This window comes from Barbatula barbatula (assembly GCF_947034865.1).
Source record: "Barbatula barbatula genome assembly, chromosome: 12".
Lineage (NCBI taxonomy): Eukaryota > Metazoa > Chordata > Actinopteri > Cypriniformes > Nemacheilidae > Barbatula > Barbatula barbatula.
This window is the reverse complement of record NC_136775.1, coordinates 3,948,541-3,972,300: the sequence shown is the minus strand read 5'-3', so window position 1 is coordinate 3,972,300 and position 23,760 is coordinate 3,948,541. Positions and strand designations below refer to the sequence as shown.

At 36.8% G+C, this 23,760-nt stretch overlaps 1 protein-coding gene across 1 annotated transcript; it reads left to right on the top strand.

The window, feature by feature from the left end:
- The first annotated feature begins 277 nt into the window (after positions 1–277).
- Positions 278–22,548, top strand: LOC306902109 (uncharacterized protein). The gene is made up of 11 exons (XM_079470417.1): positions 278–460; positions 733–892; positions 996–1,067; positions 1,537–1,613; positions 2,289–2,389; positions 4,180–4,296; positions 5,205–5,279; positions 16,056–16,194; positions 18,393–18,475; positions 20,602–20,698; positions 22,035–22,548. The coding sequence occupies exons 1-11, from the start codon at positions 398–400 to the stop codon at positions 22,200–22,202; spliced, it is 1,152 nt and encodes a 383-aa protein (XP_079326543.1). The 5' UTR covers positions 278–397; the 3' UTR covers positions 22,203–22,548.
- The last annotated feature ends 1,212 nt before the right edge of the window (positions 22,549–23,760 follow it).

Sequence of the window (23,760 nt, the reverse complement as noted above, 5' to 3'; positions counted from 1 at the left end):
GACTTACCACGAAAAGATAACCTGTCACATTTACAGTTTTATTTATAGCAAAAATAAGGATAATTTACTTTCTAATAGGAACTATTATGGTATTTTTTAAACAATTGTCGAAAAGAAATAGTGCCCAATAAAAATATTATTACATTTCAAATTAAATATAAATAACACTTTGTCATTTATTATAATTATTACTTTGTTGATTTGACAAAATAAATCGTATTATAATATTTATTACAATTATATTTCGACATTATGAACGCATTCGCAGGTCGACGTCACCGAAACGCGTTTATGGACCTCACGGGCTCCTGTAAACGCGGAAGTGATTTTTACGCTCATTCATTCTAATGTAATATTATTTATTATCTGTTTCATTTGTGATTGAGCAAAAAAAAAAATGTTGCGCAAAAGGACCAGCGGACGAGAAGATGGTGACGGTGTCAAACCTCAGAGAAAGAAGGTAATAAAATGTAATGTTAGTAACACACGTGCGTACACTTCTGAAACCGTCCCATAAACTTTTCTGGAGGTGTACAAACGAAACATCTTTGTATTCTTTATTTTGATACGACCTCATCTTACCATGTAAAAACTTCTGTGAATAAACTACACTGCAGCAAAGGTCGAGGTTACACAAACTGTGCATATAATACAATAAATAAGTACTTTTTTATTTAACATTGGATATCACGCTGCATGCACTGTTTGAAATGTCACGATTGTCATTCACAGACATCAGATGACACTGGTGTGACTGCTGTGGCTGTCTCTCAGAGGAGCTGTTGGTCGATTGTGTCTTTCTGGATGAAGGTTCTGCTCTTAGTCATCTTCACACCAGCTTTCCTGAACTACGCCTCTTTGCAGAGAGAAGGACAGGTGCTGTCACCTACAGGTGGGGTCCTCATGACTCCTTCGGAGGTCTTGAGTATGTGCAGGTTAATTTTGTTTTTTATTTTTTGGCACGCTGGTTTATTTTCTTGTCTTTCAATTTGTAGATGCTCAGTTAATAGACATCGGTCTGGGACAGAAGATCCACCTTTTGTGCAAGGGCCACGGACAACCAGTTGGTAGGTTAAATGCACGTTCTGAACTTCTGTCAGTACGGTTCCAAACTTGAATGTCGTTTTTTTTAAATGTCTAATTCATCCTAAATGGTTCTTAAACTATGCTTGTTCCAACTGCATTTTGTTTCGAAGAACGAATTAAACTTTGTCTAACATCTTAAAGGGGAAGTTCACCCGAAAATGACAATTCTGTCACCATTTACTCTAAACCCGTATACATTTATTTGTTTTGCTAAACACAAAGAAAGATATTTGGAAGAATGGTAGCAACCAAACAGATCTCATCCCCCATTTACTGCCATGGTAGGGAAAATAAATACTATGGGAGTCAATGGGGGAGGAGATCTGTTTGGTTGCTGACACTCTTCAAAAATATCTTCCTTTGTGTTCAGCAGATCAAAGAAATGTGTACAGGTTTAGAAATGTGTGAAATAAATGATGACAAGATTTCCACTTTGTTTGGTTGTTTCAGTGGTTCTTGATGCTCCAGCAGGAATGTCTTCAGATGTCTGGTACCATGTTCAGGAGAGTCTGTCATTAACAACAAAGGTCAGTTCACAAACCTTCTCATGTGAGGTATGTCCACCATCTAGTATCTGTCATGTGTTATGTTGGGCTTTTCATTCAGTCCTGCATGTTCAAAAATATATTGATCTATATTGATCTTAAATCCCACAGTTACACGACATTTTATGTTTTACATTACAAACAAAATAGCTTACAGTGTCTTTAAATATGTTTTACAGAAGATCACTCTCTCTAAATCAACATGCAACATTAATGCTAACAAAGTATATTTTATTTACACAGAAGAAAGCATTTAACTGATATTATTTATGTCGGAGTCATTAGTTTCAAATGACATACTGATTTATTTCTTATTAGAAAGGTAAAATTACGTTTTTAAAGCTGTTTTATTAGTTCAGTAAGTACAGTTGAAATTGTTTAAAATATAATGAGTATCGGGCAACAGGAAGAGAAGGAGTTACCCAAACTTTTCTGGCTTTTCTCGGCTATTACCTTCTCCGATGTTACCTGCTGAATTCCAATTTTAGAAAACACGCTGGAATCAAAATGTGGGATAAAAGGATCAGATGGTTTAACCATGGTATTCTGACACGTGCCATTGTACAGCATGATCATAAACCTTACGTATATACCATTATTTTTGGCTGGTAATCAAAAGAAAGACTTTACCCCAAGCTGTTTTCTGTTCTTTCTCAGGTGTGCACCTATGACAGAGTTGGTTTGGGTTTCAGCCGAAGAACCCAGGAGAATGAAACCACAGGCATGGAGAAAGTCTGGGGAATGTCAACCACCGGAAGGTATTACAATGAACTATCTTACAGTCTGAAACAAATCATCACTTGGTATATCACTAAATCACGATGCCCTTAAAAAAGACTCTAAACATGATCTTAACTGAGCATTCAACAATGATACCTAACTTTAGCATCACTTGCTATCAGAGAATATCTGCAGATTCATGGACTTCGCTAAGTCCTTGTGATCAGTGGGAATCAAACTAACACACATAGTTAAAGTAAAGATTCCTCACCTCCCACCGAGCCATGTGGATAACATGTATGCTGCATGTATTTGCTTTTTTGGAGCTTCGATAAGGGACTGATGCTAGGACATAAATTGATAAATATTTTCATTAGGGCTGTGCAGTTAATCGGAAATTAATCGTAATCGTCAATTTCAGCTTTCATCAATTACAAAAACAAAATAATTGAGGTAAACGATTATGTCACTCATTCCATTTTGCAAGGATCCTCTCTTTTCTTGTAGGATAAATCCACAGAGCACACCCTTTCTCTACAGTTGTTCAGCAGTGCTATTTCTTTATATTTATTTTTCAGTTAAATTCAGAGTTTAAAAGCAAAGTTTTTTTATTTTCTATGTTGTTTTAAAGGTTAATGAGTAATCGTGTTAAATAATCAGGATCTCAATATTGGCCAAAATAATTGCGATTATGATTTGTTTCATAATCGAGCAGCCCTAATTTTAATGAAAAAACATTATTTGTTTAACTTAAGAAAGGAAGGCATATACATATGGCATGAGCGTGAGTAAATCATGAGTACATTTCCTTTTTGGGTGAGCTATCCGATCTTGATTGCTTTTGTAAAGCCATGATCAAATACTAAAGCTTAATATTATATATGTATATCTTGTAGAGATTTATAAAGATTTGATGGTTATATAGTGTGATGAATCAAAATGAGAAAGAAACAGTCGCTAGTTCCCTTACGGATGATTATACTTCACTCAAAAATTTAAATTCTGTCATCATTTACTCACCCTCAGATTGTTAAAAACCTGTATAAATGTCTTTGTTCTGGTGAACACAAAGAAAGATATTTGAAAGAATGTCCATAACCAAAAGTATCTCATCCCCCTTTACTGCCATAGTTGGGAAAATAAATACTATGTGAGTCAACCTCTAGTTATTCCATACATTTATATATTTTTTGGTTCTGTTGAACAAAATATCTCTCTTTGTGTTCAACCGAACAAAGACATTTATAAATGTATGGAACAACTAGAGGGTGAGTAATTCATGACAGAGTTTTCATTTTGGGTGGAGTATCCCTTTAACTTGACCTTTTATTTTTCTGTGTGATGAATGAAGGCGATATCTATTTCACATGCTTTTTTTTATACAAAATACAAAAAAAGTTGGCAGTGCATATTGTATACCGTGCGCACAAAGTTAATAATCCACTCTGAATATCTATTCCATTTTCCATTGGTTTTATTTTGGTATTTTTTTAACTAACCTTTGCATATCTGAAATATGTATGCCGCTACATTACCCTGTGCCCACTGCATCTTCATGGCATTTCAGTTAATGAGGATGTCAGAAACCAGACTTGTGGCGCACAGTGCTTATTCATTTTGTTTGTCATCCTCTGTTTTGGGGTCAGTTTATCCTCCATGTAACATGGCTGACCGCTCTGCTAATTGATGAGCTAGAGTCTGGGACAGTAGGCGTCCAGTCTGTAAGCGAATGGAAATGTGTCATTGTGTGTCCCGGTGATAAATTAATTGCCAGACGAGTCACGTCTAGACTACACTCATGTGAAACTGTGCTCCCGGTCACCCTCAGGATGGTGGACGACCTCCACCGATTGGTCAAGGCTGCGGATCTAGCCACGCCCTTCATCCTGATTGGTTCTGAACTGGGAACGCTCAACGGCAGGTTCTACAGCCACATCCATGACACGTAAGTTTACGGTTTAAATACAAAAGTTTTAGTTATTTTGGCCAAGTATTTGGATGTGTGTTTTGTGTATTGCCTTAAAGGAAAAGTTCACCCAAAAGTAAACTGTTGTAATCAAACAGTTCTTGGCCCCCATTGACTACCATTTTAGGAAAAATTGTTTTATACATTTCTTTGTTCTGTTGAACACAAAAGAAGATATTTTGAAGAATGTAGGACAGCAAACTGTTCTGAGGCACTTTTGGTTACAAGCATTCTACCACATATCTTTCTCTGTGTTCATCAGAACAAACACATTTATAAGTATAGAACAAATTGAGGGTGAGAAAATGAAGATAGATTTTTATTTTTGGGTGAACTAGTTAAAGATACAATATGGCTAAATAATAATATCACTGTTAAATGTGTCGTAGTGTTAAGTTTAATATGGTTAAATAAGAATTTCAATGCTAAATGTGAAGTATTTATAACATAGACTATAAAGATATGGTAGCCCTGTGTCTTGCTCTGTTACTCATGTCCAATTGGACTTCGTAAAGCGCTGTATGCTCCTGAATTAACAAGGTAACAGTTTCAGATACACTTGGCATAACTATAAAAAGCTCTTACGCTCCCCCCACCCTTCATATGACAGATTTAATGTTTTAATATGCAGCTCTGACAGTCATACATTTAGCTGTGTCAGCTCTGTAGCGCCCGTGGACTGAAAATATTATCCATGCTGTGGCACTGACCCCATCCATCTCACTGAATAGACACACTGGAGATGCTGTTCATTTCTCCCTCATTACTGGAAGCGCTCGCTCGCTCTGTGTGTGTGTGTAAGAGAGAGAGAACGGGGTCTTATCTGAGCTCTTTAAACATCCTCTGTGTGGTCTTCTGACGGTCTCTCTCTGGCTCTGTTTCTTCAGGCAAGTGTCTGACTTGGTGTTGATCGATCCGATCCCAGAAGATGTCTTTGAAGAGGAGAAGTGGCAGCGGTACTGGTGAGAGAATGAGGCAAAAGAAAAAAGTTTTACCAACCTTTGATAGATTGGAGAAGTGTTTCGAAATCATTGAAAACCGCTAGCGTTCGGTCAGTCATTCTGTGACATTGAAGAAAACTTATTTATTCAGCCTCATGTCAAAACCTATTTATGACTCTTTCGTCTGTGAAACACAAAATAAGATATTTTAAGAAATCTGTCAATACAAAAGTCAATGGGGCCAATGTTTGGTTACCAATATTCTTCGAAATATCTTCTTTTGTGTTTTGAATGTAACACAAAAGAATTGTAATTGTGAAATGTGTCTTGTGACCGATCGATCAATGAACTAGGAAACTATAGACCGATTTCAAATCTCCCATACCTGTCTAAAATACTAGAAAAAGTATTGTGCACTCAGTTGTGCTCTTTCTTACAAAATAACAACATGCACGAATAATTTCAGTCAGGCTTTAGACCGCATCATAGCACTGAAACTGCACTCGTTAAAATTACAAACGACCTGCTTATAGCATCAGATAAAGGTAACATCTCACTCCTGGTCCTGCTTGACCTTATAAACCAGATGATTCCTCCCAGCTATCCAAATTGGCAGAGTGCATTGTAGATATAAAACCTTGGATGACCTGTAATTTCCTTGTTTTAAATTCTAATAAAACAGAAATATTACTTATCGGACCAAAGACACGCAAACCGAATATTTCTGATTATAAACTGCAAGTTGAAGGATGTACTGTTACTCCAACAAATACAGTGAAATATCTAGGTGATCTATATTAGACCTGTCATTTCGAAATCACATCTCAAATGTCACAAAAACAGCCTTTTTCCATCTAAGAAATGTTGCCAAGTTACGAAATATTCTGTGTGTTGCTGACGCGGAGAAGCTTATTCGTGCATTCATGACCTCAAGACTTGACTACTGTAATGCTCTACTTAGTGGTCGTCCTCATCATCAATAAACAAACTACAGTTAGTTCAGAACGCAGCTGCCAGAGTTCTAACCAGATCCAGAAAATATCATCACATAACGCCAATGTTATCAACCCTTCACTGGCTTCACATTAAGTATCGTATTGACTTTAAAGTTCTTTTAATCACTTATAAAGCCTTAAAGGGTTTAGCCCCTACCTACCTAACAGAGCTTCTATCACACTACAACCCATCACACTCTCTAAGATCTCAAAACGCAGGACTTTTGATAATACCTAGAATAACTAAATCCACCAAAGGGGGTCGAGCTTTCTCATACGTAGCACCTAAACTCTGGAATAGCCTTCCTGATATTATTCGAGGATCAGACACACTCGCCCAATTTAAATCTAGATTAAAGACGCATCTTTTCAGCCAAGCATTCACTTAATGCAAAATATGCTAAATAAACCACCAGGAGATGCTGACATTAGATATTATTTACTAGAATAATTGAATTTATTATATAAAACACCATGTAGTGTGTTTTACCCTTTTTTGGGGGTTTTATTTTTCCCCTGTAAAGCTACTTTGGAACAATGCAAATTGTGAAAAGCGCTATATAAATAAAGTTGAATTGAATTGAATCGTGTCATTTTATTGGCTTTGAACGTGAAACGGAATTAGCTCCCGCGATCAACTTTTTACATTTAAATGAAAGCCGTCTACATTCATTCACGAACACGGCATCTTCATAAAAAGTCATCGTACAGCTTCTGTGCAAAAAGGTCTGCGGCACGAGTTGTTTGTAATAGGCTACATTAACACGGTCTTCCACGAAATACTGGTTACTGTACTTTTATTCGCGTGTTGTGTTTTATATGGTTGAACAGTTATCGTTAGGCTGGGGTTTGGTGCTACAAAATATTAAAAGCACAAATGATTATGAAATGCTAAGAATTGCATGTGTCTCGTCTGGAGCATTTGGCGAACAGCAACGCAGTTCCCTGCCAAAGGGGTACCCTGCACGTTAAAAAGTGACGCCAAGTGACGGAGTGAGAACAAGTTGGTTTACATCCTTTTATGACATCTCTCATCAAAGCTGAATGGACATGTAATTGGTCACGTAAAGTTCCAATTACATGGGTATACACAGCTACATTCTTCACAGTTTATATCCATAGCAAGTCTAAGATATTCAATTTCTGTGGCAGTAAATGGGAAGCAGAGTCGCATTTCCAGCCTTCGTTCGTGCTGCTATTGGAATATTTAGCTGGGACATGATCGCAATTCCTTTGTGTGCTGTATTAAATGTCCATTCTTCCTCCTCACAAACTATCCCGTTTCATAAACTCCTACAGTACCTCTATTATTTATGGGAATTACGTGACTGGAATTAGTTCAGTTAGATAAGAAATGAATATGCCGGATTGAATAATTTGTACATGACTGGACGTTTATCTGGAAAGTGCATGCAATTATGTTTTGATTAATAGACGCTCGTTCCATTGAGTCAGAGACGGTGAACATGCGATCCAATTACTCTGGAAAAAGTGAAATAAATGTTGTGGATATTAACTCGGGGCTGGACTTAATATCCGTATCACATGAGTTTTATTAGTGATGTTAGTTAAATAATAAAGAGCTGGTGGATTAATAAAAGATGATGAAGGCAGATTAAACGTCTACTTATGTGATGGTATCTTTGGGGAATTCAATGTTTTTTTCTTGAGCAGCTCTACAGAATAGTACATTTTATTAAATCTCTTTATGCTGCAGTTCCATTTTAAGCTTATTGATACTTTAATATCCAAAGAAAGCTCTCCATTAGCATTTCCATGCATTTAAATGCCAGATGTTCGATTTGGAAGTACAGGATTTGAATTCTGTAATCTCTCTTCATGGCTATTCAGTGTTTTGTTTTAGAAGTACTGCCTGTGCACAAATATTGGCAAGGCGGCTGTCGTCACGACGTCAGATTTTAACTACATGAGTATTGTGTGAAGAACTCAAAGTAATGGTATTGTTGTGATATCTTGAAATGATATCAATTCAATTCATCTTTAATTTAGTCCATTTTGTGTTTTCTATTCTATATGAGTGTGGGAGTGTAGGCAACATTGTGTAAAGAACTCCTGTTGCAGAGATTTGTTAAGTCTAAACGATGAGATTTCCTTTATGCTTTTCAGAGCAAGACTGTCACAATTACTACATAATCGTCTCGCGGCAATTATTTGACATTATCCCAATTATTTCAGATAACCGCAATTATAGAGAAACCCGGCTGCATTTTACATCCAGCGTTTTTGATCTGCACTCACTATTACATTCCAATGACATTTATCCATCATTTGAGTTTTGTGTTTATTTTACGCATCTACACAGCAAGACCCTCATATTTAGTTTTAGTGCTCAAAATTCACATTTCTAAAGTAGATCTTTTCTTCATTTAATTATTTAATTGTCATTAGTAATTATATTTTCAAAGCCTTCAAACGGACAATCAATCCCAATTATTGAATAGACAATTAGTCATCAACCAAATTTCATAATCGTGAGTGACAGCCCTATTTCAGAGTCCTGCGGTTTTGTTTGGTTATAATATATAACAATTAATTTTAGATGGACTTAATATATCATAATATTAATTTGATTATATATTAACTGTATTCAATTAAAATAAAACTACTCAACAGTTATTGAGTCTTTGCGGAGGACTACCATAGGTTATGTTTGGGCCACATAATGTTCGTTTATTGTTGCCGCTAAAACAGGCTATACTAAAATACTTGCAAGTTAAAGGTAATTTACTGTGGCAGAATACACAGAAAGATTTCAGGTCATCAATGGAGAAACTAGTTTCACCATCTACATTTGCTGACTAACTGTCCAATCATCTGAAAAATAATAAATAAGCTTTCCATTGATGTAATGTATGTTAGGATAGGACAATGTTTGGCTGAGATACAACTATTGAAAATGTGGAATCTGAGGGTGCCAATATTGAGAAAATGGCCTTTGAAGTTGTCCATCGAAGGCGCTGTAGCAGGCCCTCGCCAAGAAGAAACAGGTTTCTTTAAACGCCCTCTACTGGCTTACCACTGTAATGACGTTGTGAAGAGTATTTGGACCCAAAAGCAAATCCAAAATTCTAAGCTTTACATACCAAACTTGACTCTCAAAATGTCTTTGGTCCAGCACCTGGATTAGTTTGGCCAAGCTGACTCAAGATAACAGCTACAGTGTTGTCGTTTTTGGTCCTTGTGCCGACCAGACTCAGCAGCATTTTGTTTGGTCCTTGGACCTGAATCACACATTCTAATCGTCATGTTTGCGCCCATGAAAAGCAATGCTGAAAGGGAAGAACGTTGATATTTTTTATTCAGTTTCCCGGTGTGATCGAAACGGCTGTGTTATGAGAGACAGTTGCCAGTCTCCCTTTTGACTTTCCTCTTCTAGAAGGGCACGCTCTGCCCTTGTAAGTGGCACTTGGGTGCGATTGATATTCATCTAAACTGTCAGTTGCAGAAGCTGTAGTTTACAGCTCATATTGAATCATTATTTTGGAGACCGATCAATTCGCTTCATAATACAATAATATGTCGTCAGGAGCCGCAAGGACAACTTTTGGTTTTGACCTTTTTTATGAAAGCTCTTAATAACTCTTTTTTTATTTTAGCTCTTATAACTCTCATCAATCAGGTCTGCATTTTGTCTCTCTATAAACTGTATATAGTATACTGTATATAACAGTCCCGCACTTTATTTTCTCAATCCTGTTCTGTGTTTGGGTTGGTACACACAGCCCCGCCTATCTCTTGCCTGCCGAAGAGTCCGACATGGTTTCCAGACCATGTTTCCAAAGACCATGTTATAAAACATGTTTTATAACCGAATCGAAAACCTCAGACACTTGCAAACGCTTGGCTTCCGATGGACACGCATCCGACTCTCAGAAAACGTAGACAAAGGAAGATGATTTTCTTTGTTTAATTACGACTTAAGCATTGGGATCGCGAGACAAGGGCAATGTATTTATCCATAAAAATCTCAAATTCTACCAAAATTCATATTTTTCTAAATTATTGTCATGTGATAAGCATCTGCTCCATAGGTGTCACGTGGTGCACTTAAAAAATGTGTGCAGAAAATGACAATACGGATGGAAACATGGTCTGGAAACCATGTTGGACTCTTCGGCAGGCAAGAGATAGGCGGGGCTGTGTGTACCGACCCAAACACAGAACATGCAGAGCGTGGTTGTAGCCGCTATAAGGCTGCTCAGGTAGCAGTAGTTCATACTCCGCCATTGACAGATTTATTATTAATTTATAATTCCCAGAACGTGATCGTAAGTGACCGGAGGAAAGGACGCATGTTTCCCATTCATTACTAATAAGAGACTCGCGGTGCGAAGCATTTTGCATGTGTAAACAAGGCATTAAACTTTGACGGCCCTCCACCGTCTAATTTGTCTATCATAGTTTCAAAACAAACAATCTTTACACACTTTTCATAATAACGCAGCGATAACGTTGTTTCTGGATCTGATTCTGCAATGCATGCATCTTAATCAGAGCCCCACACGTCACCAATATACACACAGGCGGGCACAGTGGTGCGGTGTTAAAATACTTCTTTGCTTCAGAGAGCGATAGCGACTAGCGTCTTTTTGGAATAACCTTAATTTAACTTTAACTGGAAAATGTCTCGCTCTGTCTTTTCCGTTCAATGAGCGGCAAAAACAGCACATTCATAACCAAACAGCAGCTTAAAGTTACTCGGAAGTGAATGAAAACAGTGTTTACAAGCACCTGTCATTGTTACTGACTGGACATATTCTTATTTAATTGTATAACTAAATTGGGGTTTCAGTTGTATTAAAACACAGTTAGTCCAGAGAGTAAACGCATCAACATAGCGATGATGTCACAAACACGCTTATTAGCACGTAACATCAACTTGCACCATAATGAGGGAAAACAATTATTATGACATATTTTTTACAAGCCTGTCCGTCACAAACTCCGGTTCTACCACTGTAGTTTTTGGATCTTAAAATAATCTCTCAAAAAATATTGTGAGATGTGGGCCTTCTTTCTGTGCTAGATGTTTTGCTTTCAGATCCTGAGAGGTTTAAATGATGCAGACTTTGTTTTTGACTCTGAAGGAACAGAAGCGCCTGTCAGAAAAATTGCACGCTGACAAACATGTCAGAATTGTCACTTTCCAAAATCTCTGGGATTTCCTCAAGATAAAGTCCCGTCTGTCTGCACAGCCCATCTATCAAAATAAAGCTGAACCGTAAAAGCAGGAAGCAGCACAGTATGGATGTGTTTTATTGTGATAAAACACAATCGACTTCTGCCAGATATTACTAATGAAGTAAAGCCACCTTTAAGCCCTTATATACAATATACAATATTCTAAACTCACAGTGAAACGTGACTGCCCCCTACGGACAGCACTCAGAAGTGCACTTACCACATCTCTTATATTTAGAAGAATGTTCGAAACTGATTTAAGGGGCAGTCAAAAATCGGTGTCAGAGGTGCCCCAGAACTGTTTGTTTTCCTAACTTCAAAATAGCTTATTTTGTGTTTAACATAAGAAAACAACATTATATTATGGTAGTAAATAGTGGCCCAGAAATCTCAGCTAACATTCTTTCAAATATCTTTCTCTGTGTGCAAACAAACAAAGAAATTGATACAGGTTTGGAACAACTTAAAGCTACACTTTGAAGCTAAAATTATTTTACAATACTCTTTAACTCTTAACTATGTTCTTCCGATCAGGTTCATTCACTCTTAACACACATCACAACACAGGGAAATCTGATAACATAATCTTTGGAGCCGTTTAAGATCATCTGTACTTTACCTAGGACTGTCGGAATGGGAGATATCGTCCCGATTATCTTTTGGTGTAGCCCCAGCATTAGTTAACAAATTTACGTGTATCGCGCTGCACACTGGGAAGCTTATACAGCCGACATTATTTACGACACTGATAACAGACAATTGCGCTCATCAACCACACGGGGGAGCCATCAGCAAAAGTTCTATAGTGTGGCTTTAAAGAGGAGTAATTCATGCATGTTAATATTGGGTAGACTGATACTTTACTTAAGTTTTAAGTAACTTTTTCTGTAATTGTAGTTGTAGTATATACATTTGAAATGCTGTTTGAATATTAAATGTAAAATTTCAAATATAATACATTTTTACTTAGTAGTTTGTTCTCGGCATGGAAGTATATCACCTGTATATACACATTATGTTTTGGTAATGCCTAACCAAGCTAAATTATATATAACAGAAATCTGTTCCATTTAAACATATAACATATATCACAGGACAATCTTTTGCGAACTTTTGTTGTCGTTTGTGGTTGTGTGTGAGTTTGTCACAGTAGCAAAGCGTTTTCTGCTATTTTCCATAAATTGTCAATTTTGGGTTTTCTTACATGTTTTCATATTTACGTATTTTCACTTCCTAAAAGTTGGACCCATTCACAACTAGCATAACAATAGACAATCATTGTTGCATTGGTTTTGTGTCCATACAATAGAAGTGAATAGGTACCACTGTTGTTTGGTTACCAACATTGTTTAAAATATCTTTGTGTTCTGCAGAAGAAAGAAAGTCATACAGGTTTTAAAATGACAAGAGGGCATGTAAATAATGACAGAATTGTCCTTTTTGGGTGACTATCCTATGTCTATGTCTAGTTAAGGACAACACAAATTGTATTACTATGATCACAACCTTATGTTGTTGTCCATTTTATTTATTTAACACAATACAAAAACAAAATGATGTTTAAAGAATGTTAAAATGCCATAACCCCAAAAGGTAATATGTTTTATATATTTTCAGATTGTAGAGCATACAGTATATTACACAGTTCAGTTTCATATTTAAAAGTTTTAAATGTTTGCATTCATTTTATATTTTTCATATCTGCGTAAATCCATCTCAACGACAGATTGAATCATCTGTTCATAAACTTCTTTCACTTTGTGTTGACCAATCGATCTTGGCATATCTCAAAAGCTTTAGAGGACATAATTCATCAAGTACACGTGAATTCAGATGGACTCTTATCAATGCTGTGTGTGTGTAATAGAGAGAGAGAAACATTCAGACAGAGTCATGTGTTGGTTCTTACAAAAGAAACGGACTCCATTCAGCCTGCACTAATCCAGATGGGAAGTCAAAGAGCAGAAAGTCCACAGCGCCAAAGTCATTTCACCACTTTTTTATTCATTTAGATAGTTTTCTGTCATGCTTAAGAAGGAAGGAAGGAGAGAGAGAGAATGGAACGGAAAATGACCAACACCGGTGAGGCGTTTTGCTCGACTCCGACTGCCTGCCGTTATCTGTTCAATTCATCCGCCTATCGCGGCTGTCTTTACCCTCACTAAATTTCCCTTTGACACGCATGCTCTCCCGCACATAATCCAGACCTACCGTGCAAAATTAGCACCGGAGGAATGGAGAGAATGAGGAAATGGGAGAAGTGACAAATAGAGTGTCAGAGTGAACGAAACCGATTTGACTTCAAATCAAATTGCCGGGGGGTGTTGAAAAGGTGTGATTGATGATATAGAGAGAAAGGGGAATCCTTGGGTAAAGGTGTTGGCAATGATCAATTCAAACTTTGGCAAACTTTTTGCGTTTATGGAACTTTTGATGGAAGAAAGTGAGGTTTCTCATGAGTACCTGAATTGTATTTTATAATATGAGAAACTGTTTTGGTCAATGTACCTTCCCTTTTTTATAGAAAGTATTTACAGTATCAGTCATGTTGTAATTTCTCTCAGAAAGTAAGTAAAATGCATTCAACCCACAATATACAAGCAAATGACCTCATTTTTACATGTCATATTTAATAATGACCCTATTAAGCTTTTATATTAAAAAAAATAGTGTCCACTCAGTTGTGCTCTTTGTTACAAGAAAAATGACATACGAAAAATTTCATTCAGGCTTTAGACCGCAAAATTACAAACGACCTGCTTATAGCATCATGTAAAGGTTACATCTGACTCGTAGTCCTGCTTGTACTTAATACTGCGTTTGATACTGTAAACCATAACATACTTACACAATTATACCGGTATTGAGGGTCAGGCACTACCATGATTCAGATCTTACTTATCAGACAGACATCAATTTGTCCATTTAAATGGGGAATCATCAAATCTAACGCAAGTAAATTATGGATTACCCCAGGTATCGGTTTTAGGACCCTTGCTATTCTCCATATACATGCTGCCCCTCGGAAACATTATTAGAAAACATGGAATTAGCTTCCACTGTTATGCAGATGATTCTCTGCTATACATCTCATCAAGACCAGATGATTCCTTCCAGCTATCCAAATTCCTGCTATATATCTCATCAAGACCAGATGATTCCTTCCAGCTATCCAAATTTGCAGAGTTCATCGAAGATATAAAACATTGGGTTACTAGTAATTTCTTCTTTTAAATTTTGATAAAATGTAAATATTATTTATTGGACCAAAGAATATTTCGGATTATAACCCGCAATTGAAGGCTGCACTTTTACTCCAACAAGTACAGTTAAAGATCTAGGCGTTATATAAGACAGCAACCTGTTAATTGGAAATCACATCTCAAATGTCACAAAAAAAGCCTTTCCCGCCTTAAAAATGTTGCCAAATTATGTTATAATTCCCTTTATTAATTGTTGAAGTTCAACAGACACTGGACAGAAATGACCACAATACATCTGATTGAATGAGGATTTGGAATCTTCATTTTATCTCTGTGGCTGGATGTCAGTACAGTAAACTGTATAAATACACTCAGGCTATAAGACGGTGTGTTCTGTATGTGTGCTGACGCTAATGACAGAGATCTGTGATGGGTCTAAATATTCTTCACCAGAGTGTGGATCAATGTTTCAGTGTCATATATTCATTCTTCATAAATGAGCTGTCATAGTGAAGCATCGGGCTGTACAGAGAGAACTCCTTTAGTTCTTCATGCGCTGGTAATGACTGCTCAATTAATGCAGTTCATCACAGGAGACGTGTCACTGCACATCTGCTTTGACTTTTTCATGTGAACATACTGCAATTATTCTCGTCTATTATAGCCGGCGTTCTTCTTTACACCCTTTTTTTGACCCTTAGACCTCAAAGGGGACTCTGTGTCTGTCTAGGATGAAATTAGTTTTAATTCTGTCTAGTGGCACAGTTGTCATCATGTCACAAAAGCAGTTTCAAAAGAAGCAATTTTAATTGCAATGGATCAACAGGGAAAGATCTTTACAGCAAACTTCTAAAAGTGATAGTTGACCCAAAAAGGACAATCCTGTAATCATTTACTCATCCTCTTGACGTTTCAAAAATTAGGCATTCTTTCTTTTATCTTACACAAAAGAAGATATTGGTAACCGAACAACGGCGGTACCCTGTCACTTGCATTGGCACAATAGATGTCAATGGGTACGGCTGTTGTTCAGTAACCAACATTCTTCAAAATATCTTCTTTTGTGTTCCGCAGGTTTGAAATGACAACAGTAATGATGACAGAATTTTGGCTTCTGGAATGAGGACAAATCTGAGACGGGCTTAATTCTGTCCTTTGGGAAGTACAGTATAGTATAGTCCTGTGCTTGCACCTGGACACACAACGTGCAGAAAAGCAATGCCGTGTGGAGTAAGAGGCAAAGTTAAACGTTTGTGAAAGATTATGAGGCTACATAATAAAAAACGAATGACCTGCACAGAGATAAATAACTCCATAGAAAATAGGCCTTGCCAGTTTTGATTTCATGGTGACATTGAAAATCCCCATTTAAATATTCTGGTTGTGTATGTTCACAGGTATTCTCACCTGATCCCGTCCCTGCAGATGATGCAGTTCTCCGCAGCTGCAGGTTTGAGTCGTCTGCTCATTATTCTGGGTGTGTTGAAGCCTGTCATTCAAGGAGAAAACATCTCAGAAGACCTTCTACAACGACAGGTTGGTCTGCATCATTATCCTTAAACACCAGTCTCTCAAATATACTGTTCACAGACTTTTAACACGCATGAGTGCATGACCTTAGTGAAAACACGAATAGATTGTTCTGGGCTTAACCCTGCATCCTTTGAGTCACCAGCTCTGATATTAAACCACAACGCCACATCACCACTTTTCCCATATATTTATTAAAATTCTGTATGATTGTTAATGCTGTCGTTTAAACAGATCTTTGAGTACACTTCTAAATGTGTGTCATGACATCTCATGGCCACTTGGTGGAGCTGTTGCATAAATCACAGCTGTTTCTAAAACAACACACTGCAAGAAAACAAGAGAAATGGCTTAATGATCAGCTGCGGATGATGTCTAAGAATTTTCCCGGTTGGGTGTGAGAGGCTGCCGTCAGAGAAATGACTTCAGACGGGTTTCTCAGGTCACGAAACAGTCAAAGCATACGGCCGCTCTCCGCGCTCCAGTTCCACCCAATTTCATGCAAGTTAACGTGCGGCCACGAATATGCAAAACATTTATTACAATTTTGAATGGCCCCCTTTTCCCCAAGAAAGCTACAGATTCCCATTTACGAGATGAATGGAAGGTTGACCCGAGGAATGGAGGAGGTGATTTAGGAGGAATGTTCTGCCTTTACAGGGAGGTTGAAATAATGAATGCAAGAGAGGAAGGCAGTGATGATGCGTACAGGTGAATTCCTACATGCCCGTCCCTCTCCCTATCTGCATAAAAACAGACGCGCTGTTTTTAAGACCTCCGTCTCATTTGTCTGCGAAAGATTAGACGCATGAAACGGAAGCAATATGTTTCTTTGTAACGGGAGATTCTGAAAAAACTAAACAAACAAGCCAGGGCTTTAAAATATCACTTCATTTCAAAAGACAAAAAAACTTTGCTTCTGCATCACAACCCTGTTGGAAAAACAAAAACAGGTTTCCCGGACTGTTATGATGGTTTTCAGAAGCACTGGTCAGACCAGCAAAAATCAACCTGAGACTGAGCTTTATTGTTTCTATTGAAATATCAGAATTGTCAAAGCAATTGTCAACTGCAAATCACATTATTTCGAGAAAGGCGGTCACATAAGAGTTATTCTCACATAAGAAAGCAGGCAATCAAACAGCAATTAGCGGTTACATGAGCCTTTTATGTTTAAGAGAGAGGAACTATGGCCCTTGAAATGCTTATTGACATTTAATTTGACTGCTCCGGCTGTCTGAATGGGGGATTGTTCTTTACGAGAGGGGCCGCTCCCTTCATTCTATTGATTATGGAAGTGTTTGCTTGACACGGTTAAGTTTTGAGGTCACAGAGTGAGTGACTTGTAATGTTTGTTAAACATTATCCAACCATAAGATTATACACTTATTTTCTTGGTCCTCTGTGTCTTCAAGAAACACTTTGCAGGGATTATGATAGTATGTGCAAAACTGGATGCATACATGCACAAACACAGTTTACACAAATCCATCCCACCTAGTGTTTCTAGGCCTGTGTCTATGGATATATCATTTATATGTAACTTCTCATTGTGAATATTCTGGTTGACGTATACACTCTTAACTCAAAAGGGGGACAAAAGCCGCTGGGTTAAATTAAACCAGGACTGAAACAACCCATCATAGGTCTATTTATAACCCAACCGCTGGGTTTGTCTCTTTTTTCAATGCTGGTTTAAAAATGACCCAAAAGTTTTAAAGTTCAGTTTTGCAAACCAATGTTTGTTTATTAATAAAACCAAGTCAAGTCATCTTTATTTATATAGCGCTTTTTACAACTTTCATTGTTACAAAGCAGCTGTACAAGAAAACATTGACTATAAGCAAAACATATAAGGTTATGCAAGTCAAAACACAGGTCAAATATTAGACATACTATAAATTCCTATATGCAGTGTTAATGAAATAAAACCATTCTATCGCAATAACAAAATTGTATCAATATTATCGTGGTGATATCTGTTGCAATCATTTTATTTAATAAAAGTAATTTTTCGGTCATTTCAGTTATGATTAGAGGATAAAGAATAGAGGATGCTTATTGCACGTTTCCAAGTCATCATTTGCCATTTTAAATATCGCAAAAATATAGTACCGTGGGCGTTATACCGGGGTATTATCGTACAGTGATATTTTTATATTGTTCCATCTCTTATGAACCGTTCATACTTTTTCTCCTATCAGAAATACCTTCTGAGTAACCCAGCCCACCAGAGCGCTACAGTAGATGAGCATTTCTTTCTCAATGAGAGTGCAGCTCAAGTCAGGTAAAACAGTGTTTTGAAAAGGATACAACAAATCTTCCTCTCCTCTTTTTGTGCTCTTTTCACATAACTTCATTCCTATTTCTATTCGTAAAATAAGCTTTATATACTGTGTTTATAGTATCGGTGGCTTTTAAGACAACGTTCAATGCTTCCAAAAGTTTCTATGTATAAATGTAATTGCATTAAAGGAACAATTCACCCAGAAATGAAAATTCTGTCTTCATTTTGAAGAATGTAGGAAAGCAAACAGTTCTGGGCCACTCTTGACTAACATCGTGATTTTTCCTACAATGGTGTTCAATGGTGGCAAAGAACTGTTTGCTTTCAAGTAGAGCTGCAACTAACGATTATTTTAATAATCGATTAATCTGTCGATTATTTGTTCGATTAATCGATGAATCGGATACAAATTTTTAAAAGCATTCATTTTCAACCCTTTATTGAAAAATAGAACTGACATTGCAAAACATATTTCAAAAGCTTTATTATTACTTATTATATTATTATTACAGCTTGCTGTGGTTTACATGATGCATTTCCCATCAAGAAGCCTCTCATGGTTTGCTGTTTTTTTCGGGTCTCTCTGATGGTCTTTCCTCTACCTCCGCTCTGCTTTTTTTATTTATTTTTTCTCCGCTATGCTGCGCGGCGCGATCAACTTTTTTTAGTCCTGTGACACACTAGATGCGTGGCGTGAGCGTCTCAGAAGCCTGGCGTGACCGTTTTTAAATCGGCTCCCATGTTAACAGGTTAGAGCTTGCACACTGCCTGCGTGAGACGAGCCGCACGGAAAACGCGCGCATGCTAGGAATTGAATCGACGCCTATATTTCACGAGACACGCAAGCGTGTTGGAAGCGTTTCCAGGCAAAATAGAATAGGAAAAGATGTTTATATGTAATTTTGTACACGAATACATATTAATGAATGCCATTTTGATGTTTGAAAGCTAATCATCATTTATTTGATCGTATTTTCAAATCGAATTTCATTAAACCAACATCTACACGTTACGGGGTTTACATGTCCACTGTAGAAAACATCAGGACTTAAATCATGTTTATAATGCATTTTTGGAGAAACAACAAGTGAATATTGAAATAAATTATACATTAATATTCCTATTAAGTATGAGATATTATTACTAAAATGTTGCAAATGAATACTCCAATTAACTACTTTTTTCCATAAAATCTTCCTCCAAGAAAATGCTTAGGCTATATCCAATGAAAAGATACATTGCATTGAATGGGAATATTAATTTATGTCCATCTTAAACACATATTGCATAAAGTAAACACGTGCATCAATTGATTACGTTACATCTTTAATAACATATCTGAGAATCATCTTAATACGAATTGTGGTTCGTATTAAACCCCAAAATGTATTGGTGACTGAATTATTTTTGTTTTTTATGCTCTTAACAATGTGATTAAAAATGGAAAAAAATATGACACACTACAATAACAACGTAGTCTAGTGTGTCATCTGAGTGACGGTCCAACATCAGGTAATAAAGCTACAAAACATTTGGAAATGTTATTTAAATAAACAGACAGCCTACTTACTCATTTTTCGGATTTTGGAAGGTGTAGGTTATGTGAAAAAAGTTTAAACTTGTCGTGAATACAAGACCCTTGTCTGTCGGCGGCCTCCCTCTATGTCACCTTTAGCAGCAGCAGCGCGCCAGCGCCGCGTCAGGCACGGTGCTGGTGTGCAAAGATACAGAAAACACGACGCAGCCGCCACAGAGCTGACACGCAACAGAAACGCTACGCTCACGCCACTCAAACATGTGGCGCGCGTTATAGTCGCGCGATACAACGAATCGATAATGAAATTCGTTGCCAACATTTTTAATAATCGATTTTTATCGATTTTATCGATTCGTTGTTGCAGCCCTACTTTCAAGCATTCTTCCTAATATATTTCTCTGCGTACAAAGAAATGTATACAGATTTGGGCATTTTAGTAAATGATGACAGACTTTATTTTTAGGCCACCTGTCCCCTTAAATAATTAAACCAAGTACCATTTATTTGAAATATTGCATATTACTGTAAAAATATTTAAACATCCTTTAATTGATGTTTTTGTTTGAAAATATTGTGTTTGAACTTTCAGGGAGATCTCAAGATACAAGCCTCTTTCTAGCAAGACATCCGTGTATGTGATAACTGGAGAAACTTTTGATGAACAGCTTCCTGCAGATCTCAACCAAGTGAGAGTCCTACACATTCTTCACAATTGAGGTCTTCAAAGATGAAGTATATTTGTATGCCAGCCCGAGGAGAGAGTTAGCATTTTAGGACTTCCGGTTCCATCGCCCCCCAAATCTATGGGTTTTTCCAATTTTGTTTTTGTTATTCGCCTGAAATAAGGTCTGTGGTTAACAAAACCTCTCAATATTTTCACTTTTAATCTATGACATAAAACACAGCTGTTATAACCTGTTCGTGATTTTTTAAAAACCTTTATTGTGCCTTTAAACCAGCGGTTGCTAACAAGTGGGTAAAAAGTAACTACATCACAAATAATGTATTATGGGCACAAGTTTTTAGTTAAAGGAATTGTTCACTTTCAACATACATTTTCATGATCATTTACTCACCCCTGTTGTCGTCCAAGATGTTTATGTATTTTTTCATCAAGTCGAAAAGAAATTAAGGTTTTTAATGAAAACATTCCAGGATTATTCTCCATATAGTGGACTTCAGTGGACACAGTTCACTATATGGAGAATAATCCAGGAATTTTTCATTTCTTTTCGACTACAGGAAAAAATACATAAACATCTTGGACGACAACAGGGGTGAGTAAATTATCATGAAAATGTATGTTGAAAGTGAACAATTCCTTTAAGTTTGAAAAAGACGTCGGCGGCTTGGTGGTTGTGACGTTGATATCAAGCGACCATAGTATTATCCGCTTATAGCCTCGTGTTAGCTTTCTACTTCTGCCGATCGCATTTAGGCTTCAAAAATAGCTAATATTATGTGAATCTGTAAAGATTATCTTGACGGACAAAACTTGTAAACATCACAAACTTTTGTTAATCACAGAAGTCTATGGGAATAATGCATTCGGTCGAGGGAACCAGTGTGGCACTATCTTCCGGGTTGGCCAACAAAAATATGTGATCTCTGAGGAACTCAATTGTCATAGTTGAAATCTAGCGCTATCTAGTGGTGAGGTTGCTGACACAGCACAAAGATGTCGTAACATTTTAGCTTCTTTGCGGAAGGAGATAACGCATTTACAAAAAGTGTTCTGTAACGCAGTTTGTCCATTTAGGGCTACTGTAGAAACAACATGATGAATTCCATGTACTGTAAGGGGACCTACGGTGTATGTAGATTAAAATAGCTCATTCTAATGTAATAAATCATAACGTTTTATTATGTAAGGTCTTTATACACCTTCGGAGGTATATAAATATAGATATGTATATTTTATTGCATTTCTGTCGATACTCAAATGACACACTGGCCCTTTAAGTAAGAGTAGAATCACCTGCTGAACATCGGACCACATTAACTATTTTCTCTTATTTTTAGGTGGTTTCTGAACACCAGAGTCAGTTTTTGGAGCGGTCTTATCCTCGTGCCAATCACATTCAGATTCGTGGAGTGGATCGTCACATGATCTATAAAAATCCATCCTCGCTTATCAAACATTTACACAAGCTTGTGTCACAAAAGCAGAAAAACCAAAAGAGGCAGTGAGATGCTTTGTAATATCTCTTCATTCACGACAACACACTTTCATCCAATGAAACGTACAGTTTTACAGCAGTAATGTTCTCTTTGATGATGTAAGCGGACAGATTACAGTAAAATGTTTGATGCCATTCCCTGGAAACGGAAAAAGCAATGCAGTTTGTTGTTTTTGACAGATTTGCATGTATTTGTGCACAAATCATGTATGTGCCCCATTTTCTGTGTGTCTTTAATATCAAGTTGTATTTTTTTGTAAGAATATTATGTTTTAAAGTCTCGAACCTATCAAGGTCAAACGGGCCACGGTCATACGTACCGAATTATTCTAAATAAATCTTGTTTTTCTTTAAGCATTTTCTTGTATCTCATATCTGCAAGGGATAGGGTGGTTTGGATGTGCGCCGAGTATCAGGCAGCTTGAAATAAGCGGGAGATCAGATAAGTTCTTGTATTAAAAACAAGACTTGTCTTGTCGAACAACGATTCCATGCTTGCGTTTGCTATAAATGTACAAATAAAAAAATTGGATTAAGATAATATCAATTCTTGCTATGCAGAATTGATATTAAGTGCATGTAAAGAAGATGTACAGCGATTCCCTGCTTGTGTGTGCTATATACAGTGAACATGAATTGCACACATAGAGAAAATGTGTTTTACCTGTGACGGGGCACAAATATTTGTATAATATATTTAAATATTTGTACCTGTATAGATCTGATACAAGGTGAGCAGCAGCGTAGCAGATCTATTCCACCAATACCAAATGCATTTATATGTCACATACAGTGGTGAAAAGACTGGAAATTTGTACTTAAGTACTGTTACATTGCTGAAATGGTATTCAATTACAAGTAAAAGTACTGGTGTTAAAAAAGTATGTGCGTACTGAGTACAAATTACACTTCTCAGAGTAGTTACTCGTTACTTTTTAGGAAGTGTTATTTCATGAATGAATAATAATTATTAATAATCAAATTTGGAGATTTATAAAAAAATACAGCTACGTTTAACCAAACACGTATTTACCTTACTGATAAAGCATATAACTAAATAAAACTCTGACAAAATAACCATTAAATGTGTTGGTCTGTCTGTCTGTCTATATAATGAGCTCAGTTTTCCAGTTAAAACACTATATGGACTTCCAACACGGTTCAATCGTGTTCTCGGCCCCACAAAGCAGAAATGAATAAATATGAGCTTCCTATAAGACTTATAAAATCTGAACACTTGCAGACTCATTTTCAGATAGACATAGGCAGCCTGGCACATACTTTCTGCAACAAGTCGCTTATTGCTCACTGCATTCTTTGTAAGTCGCTTTGGATAAAAGCATCTGCTAAACGACTAAATGTATATGTAAGTCCAGACTGAAAATCTGGGCAACATCTGAACAAAAGTCTTTTATATTTTAAAAAGTATATTTTTGCCTCAGATTGCATTGGATGAGTATTAACCTCAACATTATTTCTTCGGTAGAACGAAGATTCTTACCTGGAGTTGTGGTCCATGGTTTTTCCTAAAATGCAAGTCCACATGTTCATGTCTTTAAAAGTTCAAA